This window comes from Choloepus didactylus, chromosome 7 (genome assembly GCF_015220235.1).
Source record: "Choloepus didactylus isolate mChoDid1 chromosome 7, mChoDid1.pri, whole genome shotgun sequence".
Classification (NCBI taxonomy): Eukaryota; Metazoa; Chordata; class Mammalia; order Pilosa; family Megalonychidae; genus Choloepus; species Choloepus didactylus.
This window is the reverse complement of record NC_051313.1, coordinates 135365263-135390901: the sequence shown is the minus strand read 5'-3', so window position 1 is coordinate 135390901 and position 25639 is coordinate 135365263. Positions and strand designations below refer to the sequence as shown.

Sequence of the window (25639 nt, the reverse complement as noted above, 5' to 3'; positions counted from 1 at the left end):
TCATTTTTTTTTCTCCTTTCCCTCCTTCTTTGTGGAAGAAATAGAAACGTCCTCATATAGGCTTTGGAGGTGAACGCATAACCATGTGACAATCATTGATTGTTTACTTAAAATAGATTGTATGGTGTGTGAATAAAACTGTTTAAAAAATAAACAGAGGGATACAACTGCTGGAGAAAATATGGAGAGAGGGATATACCTATTCACTGTTGGAGGGAAGTAGAATGGGGCAGCCCATCTGGAGGGCATGTGGTGGTTCCACAGGAAGCTAATTATTGGGTTGCCACATGGTCCTGCCACCTCATTATTAGGTATATACTTGGAAGAACTGAGAGCAGGGACATGAATGGATATTGCACTCTGGTGTTTATGGTGGCAGTATTCACAATTTGCAATGGATGGAGGTGACCCTAAGGGTATATCGACTGATAAACGGAATGGTGAACTGTGGTGTATGCATTCAATGGAATATTGAGCAGCGGCAAGAAGAAATGAAGTTGTGAAGTATGCAACTAGGTGAAAGGACCTTGAGGACAGCATGTTGAGTGAAATAAACCAGAATCAAAAAGATAAACATTATAATGCCTCACTAATACGGACTGATTATAATGTACAAACTCTGAGAGTTGAATCTGAGAGCACAGGTTATCAGGGGAAGGCTAATGGTAAAGGTTCTGAGATTGTGAGCTCTTAGAGCAGTCACATCTATTCAGTCCCTGGAACTTCGGGTATCTGTGTGACACCTGAGACTCAGAGCCAGAGTCTGGCAGCTATGAATGTCAGCATTACCCCCATTCAGCAAATGTTAAAAAAGAAGCAAAAAAGATTTGAACAAAATAGACTTGGTTTGAACTGAGGTAAACCAGACTAAAAGGAAAAGGATGATATTGACTGTGTTTTAAAACTTCAACTTCTATGTGAGACCATAGGAAGAGATGTTTATTTGGTGGAAAATCTATATTTTCTGTAGCATGCTATATAATTTAACCTATATGGTCAGTTTATTCAAACACCATAATTACAGGGAACCTTGAATAGGGGTGAGATCTGGTTGGTTTGTACAAGTTAGCAAGAAGCCCCAATACATCCCAGAGTAATTTGGGCAGAGAATAAAAATGTATTTGCAAAGTCCCCTTGAGGGACTGGGGAAAATTTGGAAATATTAAACTTCCCCACCTGGGGAATTCCTGATATTCTTGCAAGCATTGGGGACCACCAGTTGAGCAGGCCAAGCCCTCGATCTTGGGGCTTGCCCTTATGAAGCTTGTTACTCCAAAGGAGAGGCTAAGCCTACTTACAATTGTGCCTGAGTTACCCCTAGGGAACCTCTTTCGTTGCTCAGATGTGGCCTCTCTCTAGCCAATACTGCAGGTAAACTCACTGCCCTCTCCCTACATGGGACATGACTCTCAGGGGTGTGAATCTACCTGGCAATGTGGGATATGACTTGCTGGGATGAGCTTGGCCCTGGCATCATGGGATTGAAAAAGCCTTCTTGGACCAAAAGGGGGTAGAGAAATGAAACAAAATAAAGTTTCGGTGGCTGAGAGATTTCAAATGGAGTCAAGAGGTCATTCTAGAGATTATTCTTTCGCATTTTATAGATACACTATTTTTAGTTATTAGTGTATACCTGAAACTGTTGAACTGCAATCCAGTATCCTTGATTCTTGAAGATGATTGTATAACTGTATAGCTTATATGGTGTGACTGTATGATTGTGAAAACACTCCCCTTATCCAGTGTATGGACAAATGAGTAGAAAAACAGGGACAAAAAGTAAATGAATAATGGGGGGGCGGGGGGGTGGGGAGTATATGTTTTGGGTGTTCTTACGTACTTTTATTTTTAGTCTTCATTTTTATTTCTTGGAGGAATGAGAATGTTCAAAATATTGCTTATGGTGATAAATGCACAACTATATGATGAAACTGTGAACAACTGATTGTACTCTTCGGATGATTGTATGGTATGTGACTGTATCTCAATAAAATTGCATTTAAAAAAAATGGATGCTTTTGCATGGGTCTGTGAGTCCACAAGAGCAAAAAACTGCTCTCTGCCAAAATGAAGACCTCCTGAGTTTCAGTTTTGTGTTTCAGGCCATCCTCCCTGAGGTTCCTTGGACTCTCACTTGGGCTTCTGGTGCCATCTCTAGTCCTGCCCCCAGGATGTTTGTCTCCCCAGCCTTGATCCTGCACACGTATCTGATTTCCTAATTTGACTTCTTGTCCCATGCTCTTGACTTTCAGAGGTAAGGAATTTGGTGGGGAGACTGGGAATAGTAGTTCGGTTTTGAATTTGCCTACAGAAAAGTGAATTAGCCATGTATAGTTGGAAAAGGGGGTGTGAAGATTTGAGTGTTTCCAAATTGGATCACTTTGGGGATGTTTTTCAGGTCACCATCCTTGGTCCTTTTCTCACCTGCTTCCCCTGACATCATCCTCCCTACCTCTTGATTTATACAACCACTTACAAGCTGGCAGCTCCCTACATGTATCCCTGAGAGCCTTACCACACTACATTGTAATGTTCAGTGTTCAACCTCTACCACTAGAAGCCAAGATTCCTGAGAACAAGACTGTCTTCATTCATCACTGAATCCTCATCTCCTAGCACATCCAACATTTGCTGAATAAATACTGACTTTAATAACAAGGGAAAGATTGAATATTATAGTACTGCCACAGGCTAGAACATTATGTAGCTGTTAAGAATCTTGTTTTTAAGGAAGGGCTGATGTATATAAGGAGTGATAGTAAAATATAATACTGTATATGTAATATGACCTCAACTTTGCAAAAACATACACGTCTGAGCATAGGAAAAGGATGAAAAGAAAGCATCACCATTTTAGCCATAATTATCTCTAATGACAGGATCTGCTGTTGAGAATTACAGAGAGAGAATTACACCAATAGTGAACCGAATTTCTATTAATACCCACTGGTTAAAGGCATTAAAGCCACATATAATTGATAAATCTGGGATATGATTATTTGCCCCAGATTAGCAGAGGTATATATAGTGAAGATTATCCTGTCCCCATCAACTCAGTCACTCGAATGAATTTGCAATATAACGCTTTGCAAGGAATAAATCACGTCAGATGAGAAGCGATGGTTTGTTTAAACTGTCAGGATTAAAGACTGCTGAATTTTAAAGACATTCAGTAGAAATCTGAAACTACATACATATATGTATGCATACAAACATCTAAATTGCTGCCTTTTGTTAGAAGAAATCACTATCAGCATAGGTAGGCAGTGAGGTTGTGAATGGGTGAAATTACTTCCAGACCACCTTCTCTGATGGGTCAGGTTTCTATTTACCACTTCAGTCTTCTGCCTAAGGATCCTTCATCTGGGACTTTCTCTCACAAGGCACATCTTCCACACCCTCGCCCATGGTCCCCATACTGTTAACCTTTTATGGGTTGGTATTAAAAGCTTTTGGTTATATTCCTTTTTATAGACCAATTTACTATATACTTTTGTTTTTTCCCATCCACTGCCTGCTGTTTAGGCAGGGAAATGCATTTAATAAAGCATTGCCTGCAGGGCACAGAGTCGCAGCTAATCTATTATCTGAATGACAACATTTAAATAAAAGGTGTCTCAGTTTGCTAGAGCTGCTATTACACAATAGGAATTTATTGGCTCACGGTTTTGAAGCCAGAAGTCCCAAATCAAGATAATCCGCAGGGCTTGCTTTCTCCCGGGATTTGTAGCTTTCTGGTGCCGACTGCTGGTAACCCTTGAGGTCTCTTGGCTTACATCTCTGCCTCCCGTCCTTTGGTGGTGTTCTCCTTTTTTCCACTGCTCTTCCAGTTATCCACTGACTTCCAGTTCCTGTCTCCCCTCGCGTCTGACTTCTGGCTTCCAGGAATGTGGATTAAACCCTGCCCCCAATCCAGTTGGCCACACCTTGACTAAAAATACCACCTTCAAGGGGTCCTCTTTACAATGGGTTCACAACCAAAGGAACATGGATTAAGATTAAGAAAATGTATTTCATGGAGGGTGCGTAGTTCCAATATACCACAAAAGATATATTTGGAGTGTATTTCCCATTTTGAGAATTTTAAAAAGGTCAGTATGCCCCCAATGAGGACACATGATAAAAGATCAGTTACTTAGGGTATCTCATTTATATTATTTAAGACACTCTGTGTGCAAATTATAGAAATCAACTCTTGTTGGCACAAGAGGTCTATAATACAGGGATACGGGGTGGTCCCCACCCAGTGCAGCTGGGCTTCAGGACAAAACATTGACCGAGAACACCTGTGGTCTCTCCCAGCTCCTGTCTGCTTCTTTCTGCAGATCAGCCTTCTCTATGTCTCAAATCCACAGGGTAGAATGTGGCTGCCCCATAGATAGCTCCTGAGCTTATATGCTACAGCTTCACCCACCCTAAGCTGCTGGCCAACTCGTTTCCAGACTCAATTCCAAAAATGTCTGAAGAGCATCTATCTGATGGGCCCAGCTCAGGAGAGTTGTCCATTCTTGGACCATTCAGCTGGCTAAGAAAGTAGAGTCGCATGGTCATGGCTTTTGGGAGCCCACACTGTGGCCTGCACACATTGCAAACTGGGAAACACTCCAAGTTAATAGCCCTCTGAGTATCTTACAATAAGATCTCTGAGAGAGATCTCTGAGGGGAGCAGTTTCTAAACCGGAGGCAGAGGTGTGGAGAGGCCAATAACTCTGAGCCCTAAAGAAGTCTGTGCAAAGTTTATGCTTAAGACATATTTTTGGGGAGAGCATCCCTAGCTTTCATCAGAATTAAAGGGGCTCGTTGAGAATGATTAATCCAGTAAACACACAGACACGCAGCACACAAATAACTTACTTTTAATAAAATACATCATTTTGTTAAAATGAGCTAAACAATCTAAACCTTTTAGATATTACGTAGTGCAGGTAAAGGGGAATGTTTGATTAAATAAAATGAGAGTTAATGAAACAGATTCTAATCTAAACTTTCATAGTGAAAAATCATGAATCTGGATTCACTGTATGTCATGTAAGTCTATCACTTAAACAAGATCAACCTAGAGGAAACGAAAAACTTCCAAACTCAGGAAAAAACTTAATTTTAAAATTTGTAAAATTTTTACAATTTAGGAAAAACACTTGGTTCCATATGTTAGTTCATTTAACTAAAGTTTTAAATTTGTTTCTCTTATATATAAAATTATTTAAGCAGACAAAATGTGAAAAGGGGTGCATAAGGGGTGTTTATAGTAAAAATTATTTTATATAACTTCTTAGATTACTTTCTTTTTACCTTGTACCTTATTAAAGTATTACAGTCAATGTCAATTTTTCTACATCTCTTATATTTCTTTGTTATGCATTGCATTTCTCTTTTAAATATTAATTATACAAGTAATACATGCTGATGGTAAAAATTTTTACAATCTGTAAGTAAAACAGTCTGCTTTAACCCCTAATTACCCTCTCCTCTCCAAAGGTAGTCACTTTAACATTTTAGAATGTGCTTTTTTCTAAAAAGTTATATGTATTTTTGAACAAAGATCTGTGATGTAATTGGTGAATGATTTTTTGAGTCATTCATTATATTTTCATGCCTCAGCATAATTTTGCAATTGCCCAAAAACATGTTGATATGCTAGATTTTGTCAGTAAATAGATACAGTTTTTCAAATATGTAGTCAATTCCCCAACTTTTATGTCGTTCTTCAAAAGCATCAACTTTCTCTAGGCAATTAATATTGCATTTTGTGCCTGAAACAAAAAAGGTAACAAGTTAAAATCTTATGGAGAATAAAATCAGAGGTTCTTCTAAAAATACTTCAAATGATTTTGCTGAACACTTTTTCTTTTCTAAGTCCTTTTCCTTAAAGTATTTTAATATAAATTTTCTTTATTAGAGAAGTTGTAGGTTTACAAAAAATCATGCAGAAAATAGAGTTCTGAAATACCCCCCACATCATTTATACCTTGATTCAGTGCCTCTGTTACAACTGATGAAAAAATATTATTATAATTGTACCACTAATTACAGTCCATAATTTACATTGGGGTTCCCTGTTTGTGTTGTGCTGTCTTACGTTTTGTGTGTGTTTTCTTTTTAATGAAAAGGGGGAAAATGTTAAGGGCAAATTTTCTGAACTCTTTATTGTTATTATCACTTCCAAGTGCAAAATTAATATACCATCTCTAGAAAAGCTCAAATGTCTTTAACAGAAAGCATACAATTAAAAAGTTCTGTTACAGAGATTGGTCTCTTTTCTAGGATAAAACAGTCTTCAATAAAATCGTCTCTACACTTAAATTTTATATACTTCTAGGTATTAATAGTTAGCTAACAGTTCAAACCAGAGCAAACTTACCAAACAATCTGTTAATTTCAGTGTCTAGAACATAAAATGGTGGGCCTAGAGAAAAGAAAACCATGAAAAAGAATAATTTCTATAGATCTAATTCTAAAGAGAAATACTTACTTCTCAGCTTATTCCCAAGGACCTAGGAGTACTTATAATCTACACAACTTAACTTTCCAAGTAGATGAGGATGTAACATCCCTTCATTTTTTTTTCACATCTCATATCAAAGAAGTAAGTTCAAAGCAGTGAACTGGCTTACTTAGGGGATGGCAATGTTTCGTGTCCATCCCCAGCTTAGATGAGCCAGCCAAGCCAGCCACAGATGCTGGGATGTGCACATTTTATAGGGAACCCCTTAATCGCCACACTTTCATTTTAAGTGTCCAGGTTCCGCCTCTTTCCAGGGTAGTATTCTGAGCCACCATTCCTAGAAAGAATCTGTTGTTTTTTTCCTTGGGCTTCCTGTTCACAAATGGAATTACAGTTAGATTGGTAGATATCCCTCTGTCTCAGTTAATTATGGACACTAGATCTCATTTTTTAATGAGTGTCTAAGATCTGATTTATTCAAACAGAAATAAAATATATACCATCACATGTAAATATTAATAAAACAAGGCACTTGAAAAAGAAAAGAAGCTTTACCTGCATGTTTAGTTGGATCATAAGAAACAATACATGCGAAGTAGTGGAACCCTTTTCTTGTTAGGGACAACATTATATCAACATAGCTGAAAAGAACACAAAAAGGTGTATGTTACATTTCTCTACACAGGAACAGGGTGGAGGGGGTAAGAGGCAGGGAAGGAAATCAGCATTTACTTTCATCTACAGTACTGAGTTCAATTCTCCTAACAATCATAAGTGGATTCTTATTCTAAATGTGAGAAATGGGTTCTGCAAATTATGTCACCAACTGGGAAATGGTAAAGATGGGGTTCAACTTTAGGCCTGCTTGCAGAGCCTGTCAGACCAGAAGGCTTCACAGAAAGACGAGCAGAGGCTCCCGCACCTGGCTGTGTATTGAAATCACCTGGGTACTTGCTAAATTGTTATGGATTGAATCACGTCTCCCAAAAAACTTGCTCAAGTTCCAAACCCTGATCCTGTGGGTGTGAACTCATTTGTAAACAGGATCCTCGAAGAGCCTATTAAGAAGAGGCCAAAGTGAATCAGGGTAGGCCTTAATCCAATATGACTGAAGTCCTGATAAGCAAAGGAAATGTGGACATGGTGGTAGAAGTGAGGAGGAGAGAGAAGGCAGATGGCCAAGTGACAGAGGCAGAGAATGAGTTACTGATGGCCAGCAGGCTGCCACTGCCACAGACTTTGGAAAAGCATGGTTCAGCCACCCCGCCCCCCCCCCCAACTTGTGAGACAACAAATCCCTGTTGTTTAAGCCACCCAGTCCGTGGTATTTGTTATAGTAGCCCTGGCAGAGACAAGCAGGTTTGCTGTGGGGCCTGGAATATTGCACCTTTAATAAATATTGGGCACACTCCAGGGGTTTATGTAAGAGACAATCCTTTTTCCCTATCTGGTTGTACAATTAAGACTAACAAGCAAAAATATGAGACAGTATGAAACTAAAATTCTAAGTGTATGGTATAGACTATAAGTCCTGTTGGAACTGAATTTTGTAATAGGCCTGCCCAGGGAGCAAGTGACTCCATGTCCAGTCAAGTCTGATTGGTTTGGGGTCGTGACCTGACCCTAAGGAAAGAGGCCCATCAATGGACTGGCCTGCAGCCTGGGCTGCATCCAGTACAGATTGGCTGTGGCCAATCAGATCACTCCACTGGGAAATTGAATTAAGAGACCCAAAAGAGGTGTTGCTACTTGTCTGTGGTATTTGGAGATGGGGAGATGTGGTATTGAGAGCTGTGAGCAAGTCAAAGATGTGTGGAAGCAGAAATGGAATAAGCAGAAGAAGCTGAGTGGTAAGGGAAGGAGGAGAGGAGACACACAGAGAAGTTCAGGGGCAGTGAGAGAAAGAGAAAGACAAACTGCCCGACTCTGGGGGAGGAGCCTGGGCTCTTGGCATACCAGTTTCCTAGGAGACTGGCTGGACTATGACTCCAGTCCAGAGTTCTGTGAGAAATTAGGGAGACTGTGTAGTAGAGCGATTTGATGTATGGGCTCTGGAAGATTCCTGAGCTCAAACCCAAGCTCTTCTACTTCCTGGCTACGAAAGCTGGGACAAATTCTTCATGTCTCTGTGCCTCAGTGTCCTCATCTGTAAAATGGGGATAAGAATAGCCCTCACCTTACAGGGTTGGTTTGAGAATTCTGAGTTAATACACATAAAGTGCTTAGAACATTGTCCAGCCCAGGGTAAGTTCTCCACGAGGGTCAGCGATCTTTATTCCCTTTGCATCTTTGATGTAAACTTTCCTTACAAGACCCAGCTTGAGTGGGTCACTCTTCCTTGCAAGCCAAAGAACCAGACCCGGACAAACTTTCAAGCTGAAACCTTCACTTCTAGTAAAGTTTCTGATGCTGTGCCTTGCCCTTAAGAGGTAAGGAGGAACTTGCTGTCCCCATGAAGGTGATTAGTCATACTGGTTTGGCAGGGTTTCCTGCAACAGGTAGACTTCATTCCTTTTAGAATGTGGACTTCCTCTCTCAACCAGTTTCAGAAAGTCCAGAAAATGAGAGAGGTGTGCCCTACTGACTTATGTAAGTGAGAGACCAGAGAGTCACAGCAGAAAACACGTTGATCACCACTTGCCCCTGTGCAGTGCAAGCACAGGGGAGACACCCAGTGCTAATGAACTTGGTAAAAAGTAATTTATCTTTCAATCAGGCTCAAAGCAATAGCCATAACATTCTCAAATGTGCCTAGAACTGTGACCACACACACAGACACACAGACAGGGCTGGGTGGGGGTCAAAGAGATAAGAGGGAAGGAAGTAGGGAGGACTGGAGGTTGTAACCAAGCTAAAAGTGGATTCTCTAAATAAATAAAAACTGCAGGAAAAGCTCTTTATTAACCATAAATTAAATATACCTCATATACTTCAGATACTCATATCTAAAGAGAAAGGAGGTAGGCGTGGCTGGCTGGCAGAAAACAGTGTATTTCCCTTGCTCTGAGGCCAGTTTACTTTCATTCACTTATTCAATGAATATTTACTAAGCTCCTACTATGTGCTAAAAAAATATTATGCCAGGTGTTGGGGAATGAATTGAACAAAATGTCTATGGCCTGCCCTTTCAGTGTGGTTGGGACCTTCTTGTTTGCTCCCCACTGCCCTGTGGATTTTACCATGTAAATCAAAGCCCCAGAAGGCACTAAGCTCAAAGATGACGAGCAACATGCTTGGGGAGCAGGAAATAGTCTGCAAATTGACAGATTTAGCCGAATTCAAATTAGTGTAAACTATGAGGCATTTCATGGAGACATAGAGGTCTCAGGTGATGTGTGAGCTGATAAAGGACCATGATGTCATGTGGGTATCTGGGGGGATGGGGAGAAAGATCTGGAAATAGAAAAATTATAAGCAGATTACCATGCACATTTTGTTCAGTTGTATCTCTAGCGCCCAGTGGAGTATATATTTAGCATTAGTAAAAGCTTAATAAATATTTGTTGAATAAATAAATGGCATTAACAGGAGAATGGAATCATTTGAAAGGAGCAAGTATAAAAGAGAAAAAGCAAAGCTGAGGATGGTCCCTTAAGAATGGACTTTTAGCATGTAAAGAAGTTAAAAGTTTCAGAAAAGAGATAAAGGAGGAGTAGAGACAGAAAGAGAAGGGTAAACAGGAGTGTGAATTATCATTATTACTGAAGGAAAAGATACACTAAGAAGATATGGCATGGTCTAATTTAAAAGATTCAGCCTGGCAACAAACATTACTTAGGAAACAATAAATAAACAAAAATTTATTTCATTGATGTCAATCCCAACTTTTTCTGCAATATGCAGGAATCTGCCTCCATATAAGTAAATAATTCCATATTTACATGTGATATCCAAGTAAATATGTGAATATTATTTGAATTGGGAAATACATAAAGGTGGTCACATTTTACTCAGTATGCATTCTCATATTTAGTTTTATTGTCTACTAAGACCAGGAACAAGAATCATCACCAAAAACCTTGATAACAAATAATACAATAATAATAGCTAATATTTATATTTAGAGTTGGCAAGGCACTTCTCACATATGTCATTTCTTTTAATCCCTATATCACAGATAATATCTCTACTGAGGAATCTGATAATGAGAACGCTGACTCCTTCTCTCTATGCTGCTCTCAAATACCACCTGATGTTTTCTGTTCTGATGGTGAAGAACCAGTTATTCCTTCTGATATAGAAGCATATTTAACATAACTTTTACCTAAAAACACAAGTACAATTTCCAAATGATAAAAAGTGGGAAGGCTTTACTATAATAACTGGAACAGATGTTTCATACCCTTCAAGTCCCATATTAGAAAAATATACTGGAGGACAAGCTAGACAGTTAAAAGAACTGTGAATATTTTTTAAGAAAGCAGAAAGGTCCTCTTAGATATAGATAACATATAATCACTTAGTCCACTGTGAAAATAGGATGGGCTGCAGCTGTTACTTTAATCATGGAGAAGTGATAAATAATGTAGCAAGGTTGAATACAGTCCAAATCAAATGTATGTTTATCAATATGATGTAATGGCTAAACTAATCAATACAATAGAATAAAAAACTATATTAACAAGTTAAAAACAAGTAACAGTAATCTCTTTTCTAATTTTTATACAAGTAAAAGTATGTTACATTACTCTTACAGAAATCATAGATTAATTAGTAAAAATATTATCAGTAGAGTTTTACAGGCATTAAAGGCTAAGTCTCTGATAACATGGATACCTTCCTTTGATCTTGAACCATTCATGTTCACGAAGCATCATTTAATATAAAAATAGAATATGATTTAATCGAATGTAACTCAAAAATGCTATAAATTCTCCGTAACTGAAACAAGGGAGCGCTCTCTCTGATCTCATGTCCAGCTGCATCTGGAGGAGTGGGGGCTCCCAGGCTTGGTAATGTATCAATTAATTTTAACATTGTAAACTTGTTCCTTTTACCTTAAATGCTCCTTTTAGTAAAAATGTGTTAAAGGTGAATTCTTGTCTTGAGTGCTCTTTACTTTTAAACTATTGTCTGCCCCTGTACTCTTAATTGAGTAGGAAGTTGCCTGAAAGAAGCCCGAATCCAATGAATCACGACCTGATGAGGCTCAGGCCTTTTCTAATGGAGATCATAGGTTTGAGGTGTAAAGAGACGAACCCGTGACACCTACAACAACCCTTCGAGGTAATCTAATGTAAAGATTGTGAGTATGAACTTTGGAGCCAAACTCCCTAGGTTTGAATCTTAATTCTGTCACTTATTAGCTGTCTAACTTTGGATAAGTAACCTACTATCTTTGACCTCAGTTTGTTCATCTGTAAAACGGGAATAACATATACCTTACAGTGCTGTTGAGGGACTAAATGTGTTTCTCCATGTAAAGTACTTTGACCAATACCTGTCACATGGCAAGTAGCCAACAATACCTGTCACATGGCAAGTAGCCAACAAGTGTTACCTGGTACTGGTACTGGAGGTGGTGATAATGGTGTTAGGGGATATATTTCAACTTTGCACATGGGTAGACTCAGGCTTAGAGAAGTTAAGTACTTTGACCAAGGCCACACAGCCAGGAAGTGATGGAGCCCTAAGTCTTGAACCATATCTTCTGTGGACAAATACTTTACTTTCTAGACCAAGCTGGTATTGGACACAATTATAATAAGCTATTTCTGACTAATAAGAGTCAAAAAGCTAATTTTCTGAAACCCAGAAAAAGTAAGAAGGTTTAAAAAAGAAGAATCAGCATAATTAAAGAAAAATTACATACCGTTCTCGATCACCTGGATTAACAGCGACTAAGGCTCCTCTATCCCAAATCCTGTCAAATTTGCCAATATTTACTCTACCAGAAAAAGAAAAAAATGCATTTTACATTTTATGTAAGCAAATCAAATGGTTAACAAGATGAACAGTTTTCCAAGGTGCATGCTGTGTTGCACCACAGTTGTTAAGGAAGTGGGATCTCATCTGCTTCTCCTTTATGGAGTCTGCAGGGATGTGCTGACATGGACGTGGGAAACTGTCCATCTCCACCTGGTTTTAGGAGCCTGTGGCAGCAGCCTCCCCATTTTTCTATAACTCAGGGTCATGAAGGAGCAATAAAGGACAGTGTGTCCTTGTAATTCATTTCTGTTGCAGGCCCCGATGTGAGGTGAAAGACACTGTCTGCTTCTCCCTCCTCTTCCCTGCCTGCCTAGGGTCATAATAATGGTTTACATAGTTTGAGAGCTGTCAGAGGACAAAGATAATACAGACTCAAATCAATATTTTCCGGGGGCTACTGCAAGGGGATGGGAGAGATGAAAACACCCTCACCCTATCCCACCCCACCCCAGCAATCCCTCATAAGCTTTCGTGATTTTAAAAGTGCCCATAGGGTATTCAGTCCTACCTGGAAATATCAAAAATACTGCAACAGTACAATGAAATGTTCCCTGAAGAACTCTAATGAAAAAAGCAGGGAAAAAAATTATACTTAATTAGGAGATACCTCAATATAGTCAAGGAAAGAAATGAGGGCCAAAGCAAAGCAACAGTGCTGGAGAAATGCATAATAAAATAAAGTAAATCATTTTATTGCATTTTAATGGCACCTTTTTTTTTTTAACCTGTATGAGTTCTTTTGGATCAACCCAAAGAGGAAAATTGTTGAAGATCGGTGAGCTATTATCCTTTTCAGAGCTTGTTAAAATTTTAGCAATGTTTACTTCAGCAGAGTCCTGGTATTTTGACTGCTAAAGATAGATACACAGGTTAATAAATGACAGGTTAATCAATGGTGATACATGGAGATCAGATATTTTTAGAAGTTATTCATGCAAAGCACTGTTGCACAGATTCCCCTTTCCTCTCTTTCACTCATTCAGCTAATGAGAATTTACTGAACACTTACTGGGACAGGACCATCCTGGGTTCTGGATAATGAATGTGAATTTGACGCACTCTCTGACCTCGGTGAGGACAGCTCAGTGGACCAGAGGTGAGGGTTCAGAGAAACGTTCCACACAGGACAGCCTGTACTGCTAGGGCAGTATGACCAGGAATTATGAGAACATAGAGGACAGAGCAGCAAACTGCCTGGGAGCATCCGAAAGCAGGAACCAGAAGGTGGCCCCTGACATGGAGCCTTGAAGCACCTGCTCACATTACGGGGGTGGGGGGGGAGAGGCTGGTGGGCACATTCCAGGGAAAGTAACCTGATGTGGACACTGTCATGTCCAGTGAATGTAAGAAGCCTGGGAACTGGGGGAGGGGGTGTAGCGCAGGGTAGGAGGGGTGTGAGGGGTTTTATTCTGAAATGAGGTGTCAGCTGAGGTTTATAAATAGAGGAAGGAGGGTCTTTGAAGATCATTCTGGAAATACCATGGCAGGCATCCCAGAGAGGGGTGGGCTTGGAGGTATGGAGAACAGCCAAGAAGCTTCTGCCCAAGTTATCTTACCCAACTCCACAGATAAGATAAGGTGGCAGCTGAAAAGAGTGCTGACTCAAACAATCTTGTTTAAGAGTGACAAGGGCACCTCAGGTGCTACCTAGCACACAGGTGGTGCCTACTGCACAGGTGTTACCATACAGGTGCTGTCTCTACCACACAGGTGCCTTCTGCTACACAGGGATTCTTAAGATGATTTGAGAATGCGGTCATAAGAAGCTGCAAAATAAAGTACTATGAAGCCTACTGATCTGAGCAATTAATCCCAATATTTAGAAAAAAAAAAGAGTACTTTGTGAGAGACTGAATATATAGACAATGGCCAGACCATATATGACAACAGAACTCTGACCCAAAGCCTCTGCAGGCCCAGAATGGGCAGGACTTCACCACTGACTGACAGCTTGCTCCTGCCCAATCCCCTCCTACTCAGGACCAACCAGGAAAATTCAAGTATGCTCCCCTAACCAATCCGACAGGATGCCCCACTCCAGCCTCTGATCAGAGCATACCTGAAGCCTTTCCCTTTTCCACTATAAAGCTTTCCTACTCCCCTGCTTGCCTTTGATTATCTGCCAAACGCAAGTAGCTGACTCCCTCCAAAAAATAGCCTCTGTTTGTCTGCATTTGGGTGGACTTCATCTATTTCCACATTTATATTCCCCAGCTTGTGAAGCAGTTCCACTGATTCATTCAGATCAAAGGTGAAGACAACTCCCAAATCTACCTTTTCCACCCAAATGCCCATTTATGTAACAAAAATAAAACAAACTTAAAATACTTTGTGTTTCAGAGACATAAAACCATTCACCATTTCCAGGTCCCTTAAATTCATCATCTCCAGAACAAAGCACATTTTCTCTGCCCTTCAACTTGCTTTTCCTTTATTCTCTACCAACCCATTAGTCATCTGAGCTGGAAATGTGAAGTCACCATTCCCTAATTCCTGATCAATTAATCACTAAGTCCTCTGAGTGAAACTTCTTAAACATTGCTTCAATCCATCTGATTCTCTACATGCCCCATCACTCTCCTAGCTCAAGTCATTCTATTCTCTCTTCTGGACCCCATCTCTGTTACGATGCTCATTCCATTCAAATTTTCTTCCCATGGGGCCACAAAAAAATCTGGCCCTATCATGCTGCTTCTTAAATCCCCAGTTACTAGCCCCCACCTGCCCATCCCTCCCAAGTTTCAGGAATCACCCTCAGGCTGGGTGAGGCAACTTTCCTACTGATCCCACAAAGCCCTGTCATTACACTTGGCCCAGGTATCACACACAGCTTTCTCCATACTCTCTTCTCTCCTAAGCTAACAGATTCTTTAGGGGAGGGAGTATGTTATTTTTATCTCTTCAACGTCTTATGCAGGGTTTGGCAAAAGATCACAAGATAGGTTCTCAGAAAATATTCGTTAATAAATGAAAGAAAGCAAACAAAAACCAATGTCAAGATGTACAGTTAGACTTTGACCTCGTTTTTATGTATATAGATACACTCACTTGCACACGCACACACACACATATACACATACACAGAGGTCTCCATAGCTAGCTAGCATTTCTCTGTCTTAAGGCCTAGATCCTTAAACTCTACAAAGCTTTAGAGAATCTATGTGATGACGAAGGGTTCACCTGTCACTGGTACAATATCCTCACTTACTCACGCTGAGAAAAACTCTTTTGGGGGGATATAGAAACAACTATGCAACAAAAATAAAACAAACCTTAAATACTTTGGCTCCAGGAATTTCAGCAATTGGTTCTTCTGAATAAGAAAGATTCTGCTCTGTAAAAAATTCTCGAATCCCAAGTTCACTGATCTCCACACCAACTACAGTGTGTCCTAGGTCTGCAAACCTGCATAAAATCATATATTTATACTTAAAAATTTTTATTTCAAACATGGTATTAATAAAGGGTTGTGCCCCAATATGCATACATTTTCCTTAGGATTTATTCAGATTCACGGGGTTTCACAGAACATGTAGGAAAGTAGGGCTGTATAGTCTCAAACCTCATGTTACATGGAATTCTGAAAAACTGATTTATACAACCTCAGAAAAAAATCAAGAATTTGGAAATTTATATCTTAAAATGTTGATTTAATATGAATGGATTTGAATAGGAATTTCTAATTTGACATCAACTTTAGATTTAAAAATGCTTTTTAATTTCTCTAATCAGCTCTGCCCAGTAGAACTTTCTGTGATGATAGTAACGTCTATATCTGTGCTGCCAATAAGGTTGGTTATTGAGCCAATGTCATCCAAGAGATGTGGTAGTGCAACCAAAGAACTGAATTGTTAATATTATTTCATTTTAATCAATTAAACTTAAATAGCCTCATATGGCTAGTAGCTGCCATATTAAAGCACTCAGCTCTAAAATATTAGCATCTGTCCCTGTGATAATCTTGTAATTTCCATTTACTTACAATAAACACTATCCAAAAATTTATTTTATTGCCCTGTGTGAGTAACTGGCATTTTCCTGGTAAGCTTTATAATCAAAGAATTTGGATTGTTGGGGTCTTGGACCCAAGAAAAAACAGTACCAGTAGCACAAACAACCAAGTCACAGTAATAATTTTACATCAAATTAAATAAAAACATATAGTTAGTTGTGCTAAAATGTGACAGTTACGTTCCTAGAAATTACCTATGTAAAATCATGCAAAAAAAAAACCATGGGACCTATGGGAAAAACGGGGTTGGGCACAAGATTAAAATACTTTGTGAGTGACACATTAAAAAGAAAAAGGCAGGAAGCTGAGAAAAACAGTAGCACAGTTTTACACATGATAAATGGTTAAGAAATATTTAAATACTATAACATGGCACTTTTACTTTGAAAAAGACCTGATATTTGCTTGTGGAAGGGTTGTAGCTTGTGAGTTATTAAGAAGGGGTGGAAGAAAGATTATCTGAAATTGGAGGGAAAGTTGGCACAGCAGTTGTGTACAGAAGTGGCTTATAACACATGGGGTAACCTAAGGCAGTTGGGAGATGTTTGCAGAGTGTGGGTGTGACATTTTGTGTATTCCTCCGAGGCTAAGTTCTCCCAGGTGCAATTTTCCACATTCACCTAATCTTTCTCATTGATGAAATCACCCATAAGCACATGTAAAATTCAGGAAATTCACACAAAGCTCAAATTCTTCCCTAATGTATCAATTGAGGTGGAACAAATTTGCATTTTCAAAACAAGCATTATAACAAATTGACGGTACCTATTTATCTACACAAGAGTATATAAACTTTCAATGTGACCAGAGCATGAAATGTTTACAATTTAAAAATGAAACACATTAAAAACCATCTGTCACATACCTAGGGAAATTTTTTTAAGTAAACATACAAGGAATATATTTTTATTTTCCATTCTTTTTTTTTTGAATATAATAAAAACAAAATCTAAAATTTGAAAAGAGTGGTGCAAGAGTCAAGTCTGGACCTAAAATAAAACTTATGCTTTTTGGTTTCAGCTCATGGTTCTCTTCACATCTGATGTCTGTATAGACCTCAATATATGTATTAATTACATAAGTGAAAAATTCTCTAATATAATAACTTACATACAATTACAGTAGTTTAGTTGTTATTTTTATTACAAATGGCTTTAGATCCAAAATAGTCAACAATCACATTAAACTGGCTGTCTCGTCCTACCATTTTCCTAATGTTGCCTCAAAATCTCTGCTAGAACTAGATGATTAACCATTTATGAGAGTGCCATAAGATGATTTGTTTATAGAGCTAATATTTTTCTTGCAGCTATTTTCCAAAGTAATTCACTCTTCTGGTTGAGTGAGTTGATTGAGGTATAGGTCTAATAGTATCATTTTAAGTTTTCTCAATTTCATGGCCACAGTAGGATCTTAAGCCATAGCAGTCATCTAACAAATTCTCTCAGCCACAAATTTTGTGTGGACTGGCTGCAAAAATTTCACCATTTCAACTAGAAAATCAATTTCAAATACATGCATCATGCATGTTCAGTGGGTCAGTCAACCTATATACATATAAGGAACAGATCATTTTAAAGTCACTATTTACTACCCCTCCCCCCCTTTTTTAAAACACATACTCTTTAGTTTTCTTTCTTGCTTAATGACCGGAGTTCTCAAAATTTAAGCTGATAAATTAATGGTATGTTCTGTATAGAAAGTGATTTCCAGGTTTGTTTCCAACTTTAGGGAAGCCCATAACAATAGTGGCTTGTTAATTAAAGTTAATTCTCTTCACAGAGAATTACTCACAAGTACTAATTCCCTCACTGGTTTTATAACAACGAATCATCATAATCATGCTGGTGGAGGAAGGAGAGAGCTGAGCTGAATTGTGAACCAAATCAACTTCTTACACTGTCCTGCCAAAAAGTTGTAATTCATTTTGAATCCTTCTGTCTTCATTTTAAATATGTAAAATTAACTTAGCTAGACTCCTAAAACACCCATGAAAACTAAACCACACATAAAGTTCTAGGAGATATAGGAAGGAAGACTGGGTTTTCCCTCCATTAGTTCCAAACAAGTTCTTTTTTTTCAAAATTCAATAAACACCTCTGTTTCTGCTTCATGTCTTATTGTTTCACTGTAATTATGCACTCATCAGACACAGTCTCCTAAAAGTAAAGAATTCCTGAGAATGGAATAATATAATTTCTGAGAATGGAATTTTTAACCTATATTTGATTAAACAGTAACCCAAAAAAATCATCAGATAAGAAATTATATTAATATTTATCTCCTCATACCATCTCATCTCAACTGCTTTTCCACAAAGAGGAAAAAATATCCTGAGTCCACTCTTGCCATTAAGAAAAGTATCCAAATGCTTCTTTAATAGCCTGGAAAGAAAAAGCAAAAAGTTTTTTTTATTTTTAATAAGTCCAAAGCATGGAGTAAAGGGCTATGATTGTATGGCACTAAGTACTTTTCATGCATTATCTCACTTAATATTCCCAATAACTTTAAGTAGATGGTAATTATTATAATCTCCAGTGTATATATGTGAAGAAATAGGAAGGTTAAGTAATTGCTCAAAGTTGTACAGCTAGCAAGTGATAAAGCTGACAAACTTTGGGAGCTCCTGATTAGTAATTAAAAGATTAAAAAAAAAATTTTTTTCTTAGTGAACAGGTTTAGCAAATTCTGCATTAGTTCCTTAAATGTATACTTTTATTTTCTTTTGGTGGTATGGGGAGGGGGCCCCTGGAGCCCTGAAATTTTCCACATTCATTTTATGGTAAGTTTTCTGAATGTGTATTCAGGTCTCAGAAGTAGCTCAGAAGAGTTTAACTCTCACAGTTAATTCCCTTCTATGGAGATTTGGCTCCTCGAAGGCTACACACGTGACAGAAATAACCCATATGTTGGGATTCTGGAATAATGGCCCAACTACCCCTCAGAGGGAAGTCAGGGTTGGAGGGCTGCCTGGGTCACAGAAAGTCTGTAATAACCACTCCACTCAGCACTGGCCCCAGGATTTACTGTCGTTGCTATGAGGACTTCCACGATGATGTTGCTCAACATCCTAGCTCACTTATTCATTTGTCTCAACTTCTCTTCTTCTACCACATGGATAATACTTTAACATTTGAATATATATGCTATTAGAAAACAAAGCCAGCACACCACCATAAATGTTGAATGAGCATCTGTTATATGTGCAAAGATGCATGACCAATACATAGATACTGTAGGGGATTAAGAGAAACGACATATCTCATAAATCTAATTTGTGGTCCATTGTATAAGTCACACCATTATTTAAATAGAGACACTGCCAATCAAAGTATGAGATTCCATAGATGCATTCTCATTTCAGAGATGCTAAAATGTGATGAAAAAAAAATTGTATGTCTTAAAATCAGTGAAATAATGTGTATCATTTCTATTTCTAAAGCCAGCTTCTTATGGAGCATTTCTCTTTTATGTAACAAAGCTTACTTACTGATGTCCTTGTTCTTGATGAAATGCAATGTTGCGGCTCACCCACTTTCCTTGCCAGTCTTCCAGAGTCAGTACTCGGTTTTTCTGTACCTCATTATCGGGGTACTCTTTAATTTCGTGTAAAGTTCTTGTATCATTCATAGTTTGGTAGACACCTTTGCTTCACAAGCAGATATCTCCAATGCTTAAATATAAAGTATTTGCAATGTTGTCATTTAAGGGCATTACAATTTTATCGATGACTAAATGAATACAACGACCCTCATCCTTAGAATATGGTTTTCAGAAATAGCCAAGTTCGTAGAAGTATACCTCATATAGCACATTAGATCTTCAAATAAATTGCATTATATTTTAACTATAGAGCAGAGAGGTTTAAGTTAAAAGAGGAGTTTTAAAAAAAAAATAGACACTCCACAGTTTATAACTCTTGTAAGCTTAGTTTTTTCCTCTCATCTCTCATAATCTTTAAAAATATTTTACATTTTTAGATTTTCTTTTTATCAGTGTTATAATGCACACAGCTTAAAGAGTCAAATAGTTCAACAAGGATTGTAATGCAACAGCAATCTCTATTCCCAATGGGAACCATCTCCTAACTCTGTATCTTAAAATATGGAATCTACCTTTGTATCTTAAAATAGCATACTTATTTTACATCTTCTGGATTTTTCATTTTTAGGTCAAATATATTAAAGATAAGCATTTAGCTTTCTTCAACTTCCCCAAACACACACACGCCACCCTTCTCATCTTCTCTATCTTTCCGATGTAACGACAGCAATTTTTGACTAGATAAATATTTGGAGTGCACATTTATCATGACTAGGTACATGCTATTCACAGCTAAGCCATGTAGTATTGCATGATTACTTTTCCTTTCCTATCCAACATTTCCCCCCGTAGTTAGTAACTGTCTTGTTTTCTCATTTATTTAGCCTTCTATATACTTCTCACTAGTTCAACTCTAAGCTCTGCTAATTGGCCACTTTTCCTATCAATATATTCTCAATCTCTTCAGTCATCAGATATTCTATCAATGTCATTTTCTTGAAGGCTCACCCGGAGCCTTCTGACTTGGCTGTACTCTACTCCTGGTACACAGCTAGCATTCTGGGATCTCTTTACCATGATCCTGATACTCATCAAAAGCTGTGGGTTCTTTGTCCAAAGTACTCAAATGACCAATTCCTGAGACACCAAGGGTCTCAAAGAGAGAAAATTTATTGCTAGGCACGAAGCAGATCTGACTGCCTTTCTGCCTAAAAATCTGTCTCCCGAACTATAGTAATTCTGATAGTTTTATACTATCAAAAGATGGACAGGTTTTAGGATAATGAGCACAATGGCTCCAGATGATGTAATTAGGGGTGATCTAATTATTGAGCATATGCAGACTACATGCTTAGTCACAGAACGTATGTAAGAAAATGGCAGCCTTAATATGATAATGGGCCTGAGTTTTAGTATTATAATGAGGTATAGGTCACTTATAGGTCCAAGTCTAAGCTACTGCACATGACAGGCGGGCCCATTTTGGTTGGATCCAGCTTCAGATATCAAGATAACTTGGGACTTGGGGTGGGTTAGTTCTGGGCTAACTCAAGGCCCTTCATTAATTAACATTAGGGGTTTTCTTTAGTGATCACAAGACTCCAAAGTTGAAAAACTGGATAAAATGGGTACAAGTGAGGGTTAGTCACAAGGTTTTTACAATCACAAGGGCACAAGATAAAGGCTATACAATCATCATCAGAGATCAAGGCAGCTGGATTACAATTTAGAGATTTCTGGTATTTCCCTCTGCATATACCAGAAAGTAAAAAAGGAGTATCTATACAATGCCTCAGTAATCATAATCATCCTTTAAATCTTTGGGGTTTTCCCTCTTCTCTTTTGCTGACTCTCCTGTTTGCTCTTTTTTTTTTGATACCAACCTCATTTTGGTGAAGCAAACTCCAGCAGCTTCTTGGAAAGGGTGAACGGGAGAAAAGTGTTTCGTGACTTTGCATTTATGAAAATGTCTTTATACTATTCCCCCTCCTTGATTTATAGTTTTGAGAGGTATATTACTCTCAGAAACCATTTTCTCTCAAAAATTGGAAAGAATTGCCCCATTGTCTTCTCGCTTCCAGGATTATTGCTTAAGTCCAAAGACATTTTCTAAGTGGCATGACCCTACCCCCATCCCCCGCCATGGTTTTTCCATCCCTAGTTATTGCAATTTCATGATATTATGCCTTATTTTGGGTCTATTTCCATCCATTTGGTACAGTTCTTTCAATGTGGAAGCTCATGTCCTTAATTGTAGACAAATTCTTGAATTACTTAGGTGATAATTTATGTCCCTCTGTTGTTTTCTGTTTCTCTCTTTCTGGAATCCTTATTAAATGGCTGTAGACCTTCCTGTATCTGGTGTTCTAAATTTACAGTATTTTCTCTAGTTTCCATCTCTTCATTTTTTTGTCCCACTGAGAGACCACATTAATTTTACCTTTCTACCCTTCTATTCAGTTTTTCTTTTCTGCTATCAAGTCTACTTCCAAGTACTCCTTTGTGTTCTCTGATGTTCTTTTTCTGTTATTCTGTTCTTATTTCATGGATATAATATTATTTATCTGCATAGACATTTGCCCATAAGATGCTCTGTCTATTGGTCTGTTTCAGCCTCTATCGTTCAAAATAAGAGACTTTTCTAATGCCTATTGATTCTTGTTATCTGCTAATATTTAATAGTAGGCTCTCAAAAGCTGATTAGAAATTTATTTAAGTATGTGGATGGGGCTTATTGACTGAATTCATTGTCATGAATGTGTAGGATCATCTGAGTGGACTGCATTTGGAAATGTAACCAAGAAGTTAGGATTTAAGGGATGATTATGATTACTGAGTCATTATATAATATTCCCTTTTTTACTTTCTAGTTCATTAAACAGAGGGAAATACCTGACATCCCTGAACTGTATTCCAGCTAGCTGCCTTGATCTCTGACAAGGATGGTATAGCTTTTATCTTGTAAAAACCTTGGGACTGACCCTCACTTACTTTGTTTTCTTTTTTTTAATTCAAATTTTTATGACCCTAAAGAACTGATGAAGGCCTTGGGTCAGCCTGAACTAACCCACCCCAAGTCCCAAGTTATCTTGATAACTGAAGCTGGATCTAACCAAAATGGGCCCGCCTAACATGCACAGTAACTTAGACTTTAACATATAACTGACCTCTACCTCATTATAATACTAGAAATCATGCCCATCATCATATTAAGGTTGCTACTTTCTTACTGACATTCTGTGACTGAGCATGTAATCAATCTGCACATGCTCAGTAATTAGATCACCTCTAATTATATGATCCGGAGCCATCGTGCTCACTATCCTAAAACCTGTCCACCTTTTGATACTATAAAATTATCAGAATTACTTTTTGGGAGACAGATTTTTAGGCAGAAAGGTCAATAGGCTGTCTGATCTCCTGCTTTGCACCTTGCAATAAATAAACTCTTTCTCTCTTTGAAACCCCAGTGTCTCAGGAATTGGTCTTTGAGCACACTGGGCAAGGAGCTCACCGCTTTTGATCGGTGTCAGAAACCCAGAGGTCATTATCTTTATTTTCTTTGGGCTGGTCAGACTTTCCATAGAAGGATTTTCCAATTCTTTTGTTAAGGAGCAAATCCTTGGAGCCACTGTTCTATACCCACAAGAGAAACAGGATAGAAGTGGGGGACGGTCTCAGGATTCAGTTTTGCTTATGCTCAGTTAATCCCCATGTTTTCAGTATGGCACTTCCACTCCCAACTGCGCATTGTATCTTCCCAGTCCAGTGACTCTGCAATGACTAAAGCCCTAGAGGTCTGCGGGTGTGGGGCCTGGCAGGTACCTGGGCTGCAAGGAGTTGGGAAAGAAAGCTGAGGATTTAGCCTTTTCAAGCAATCCTCCTAGTTTCAGCCACACCCTTCCTCCTCAGGTACTGCCAATTCTTGAGGCTCTGGAAGATAGTATAATTCAAATCGGGTGGCTAATAGGTTTTCTCCATTTATGGATTATAATTCAGCTTTCTTGAATCTGCTAAATCCTTTATCACTTGTCCATCTGCTTTGTAATCTCCTGACTTTTATTGCTTTTGTTTCCTCTCCTGTCCTTTCAATCCTAATGGTTTATGTTGTTGAAATAATTTAGTTTTGCATGGAAAACACATGCAAAAATAACAACAAAAAACCCCACAAAACTTAACTACAAATCCATCCCAATGAATGAGGAAAATATCCTCTCAATGTCAGCATGGCAATATTAATATAACACTATACTTAGAACATTTCCTCTAAATCATTAAACTAATTTAGTTTGGATTATACTAGCATGCTATGATTGGTGGATCTGTATTTCATGATTCATCCATGAGAAGAGCAAACACAATCAAAAAGGAGGTATTGAAGAAACGTTCTCCTTTTGTTGCAAAATTTGGCTTCATTTTATTTAGGATTTAAGGAGAACACACCTCTTTTGTAACTGGGAAAATAAATTCACTTATTTCAGCAAATAATTGTTAACAAATGACTTTGCAAGGCCTCATAACTCAGGAGAGTACTGTTTTCTTAGAGATCAGGGGGATGTTTCTGATTATACTGGGTACAGAAACCAAAAGAGTGTTTCCATTTTCCCACCTTCTTTTTCAGCCAGAAACTTCAGAGTCTAAACTCCAGACTTCACAAAGCAGTTCTGTACTTAAAACAAGGAAAAATGAAGCATGATTTTGATCACAGAGCCAGGCAACTCCGAATTGCCGAAATCTGATCTTCACACAAACTTTACTTCTGGGCCCAGGATGGATAACAAGGAGCAAACTGAAATTAAATTTCAGACCCTTTAACCAAAACTCTGAAGTGTCCTTCAAAATACCTTTTCCATGTATCTATGAGTGCCCTGATTTGACATTGCCTCCATTAAATGATAGCTTAAATTAACAGTATTGGTAAATCAGGATAGCATCATGAAATGTAACAAGCATTTCATAGGTTCTCCATCTGTACTCAACTTGTTCCATGTCCCTTTCTGAGAAAGAAAAAGTTTTCTCACAACATGATAAAAAGTAAATTCCAAGAATTAGGAAAGGCAAGTTCTACAATTTACCCCTTCCGACACGTAAAAATAAAAGACGTACTAGGATGGTCACCCAACTACTCAGGTTGTTCCCATTCTAGCCCCACCCCCGTATTTTTGTTGTTTCTGCTTTAATTTTATTTTTAAATTTTGTCAAATTGAGGTGTAACTTATCAAAATGCAAATGAGTTTTTACATATGCATACCACTGTGTAACCACCCCAGAGCAAGGCATAGATTCTCTACAGCACCCCCACTCTCCCCCCCCCCCCAAGTCCCCGCTGGAAAATACTATTCTAGCAGATAACTTAACTTATCTGAAAAATCACTACTACACAGCAATACTTTGGGGGCAGTTTAAATCATGGGTCTCAAAAGATCATTCACCGCACCGTCCTCCATTATTTCCAGTTCCCGCTTCTACTCTGATCACCATTTCAGGGCAAGGGCTGCTAGGCTGTCCACGCTCGTCAGGATGCCCATTTCGTAGAATCTTGTCACAGGTTCACACGCTCCTTGGCAAACCACTTCACTTCACACCCGCACCCTACCGGCGCCCCGGAGAACCTACCTCTTCAGTCGCCGGCTGCCCGCCGCTGTCTTCCTGGAGGACGCGGCCCTCTACCTCTGGAACCCCACGCCCCCAACTCCTCCCCGCCCCCCGCC

General features: G+C 38.6%; 1 protein-coding gene across 2 annotated transcripts; it reads right to left on the bottom strand.

Annotated features, from left to right (window-relative positions):
• Window positions 1-4840: 4840 nt before the first annotated feature.
• TPMT (thiopurine S-methyltransferase) lies at window positions 4841-25607 on the bottom strand. 2 transcript variants are annotated; one of them, XM_037842131.1, is made up of 9 exons: window positions 25545-25607; window positions 19876-20058; window positions 18677-18769; window positions 15646-15778; window positions 12882-12934; window positions 12258-12332; window positions 7001-7086; window positions 6362-6406; window positions 4841-5753 (listed from the first exon to the last, which is right to left on the bottom strand). In XM_037842131.1, the coding sequence occupies exons 2-9, from the start codon at window positions 20013-20015 to the stop codon at window positions 5638-5640; spliced, it is 741 nt and encodes a 246-aa protein (XP_037698059.1). In that variant the 5' UTR covers window positions 20016-20058; window positions 25545-25607; the 3' UTR covers window positions 4841-5637. The 2 variants fall into 2 exon arrangements, with proteins under 2 accessions (XP_037698059.1, XP_037698060.1); XM_037842132.1 differs by lacking the exon at window positions 25545-25607 and adding an exon at window positions 24538-24598.
• Between the last annotated feature and the right edge of the window lie 32 nt (window positions 25608-25639).

Bases quoted from the DNA above. Each gene is read 5' to 3' on its own strand.
- TPMT (XM_037842131.1), bottom strand. From the start codon at position 20,015: ATGAATGATACAAGAACTTTACACGAAATTAAAGAGTACCCCGATAAT. The intron at 12,333-12,881 runs GTAGGACTGAAT...TTTTTCTGGTAG, and splicing joins AGTATTTTTGATATTTCCAG to AGTAAATATTGGCAAATTTG. The intron at 7,087-12,257 runs GTATGTAATTTT...TGTTCTTTTCAG, and splicing joins AATCCAGGTGATCGAGAACG to CTATGTTGATATAATGTTGT.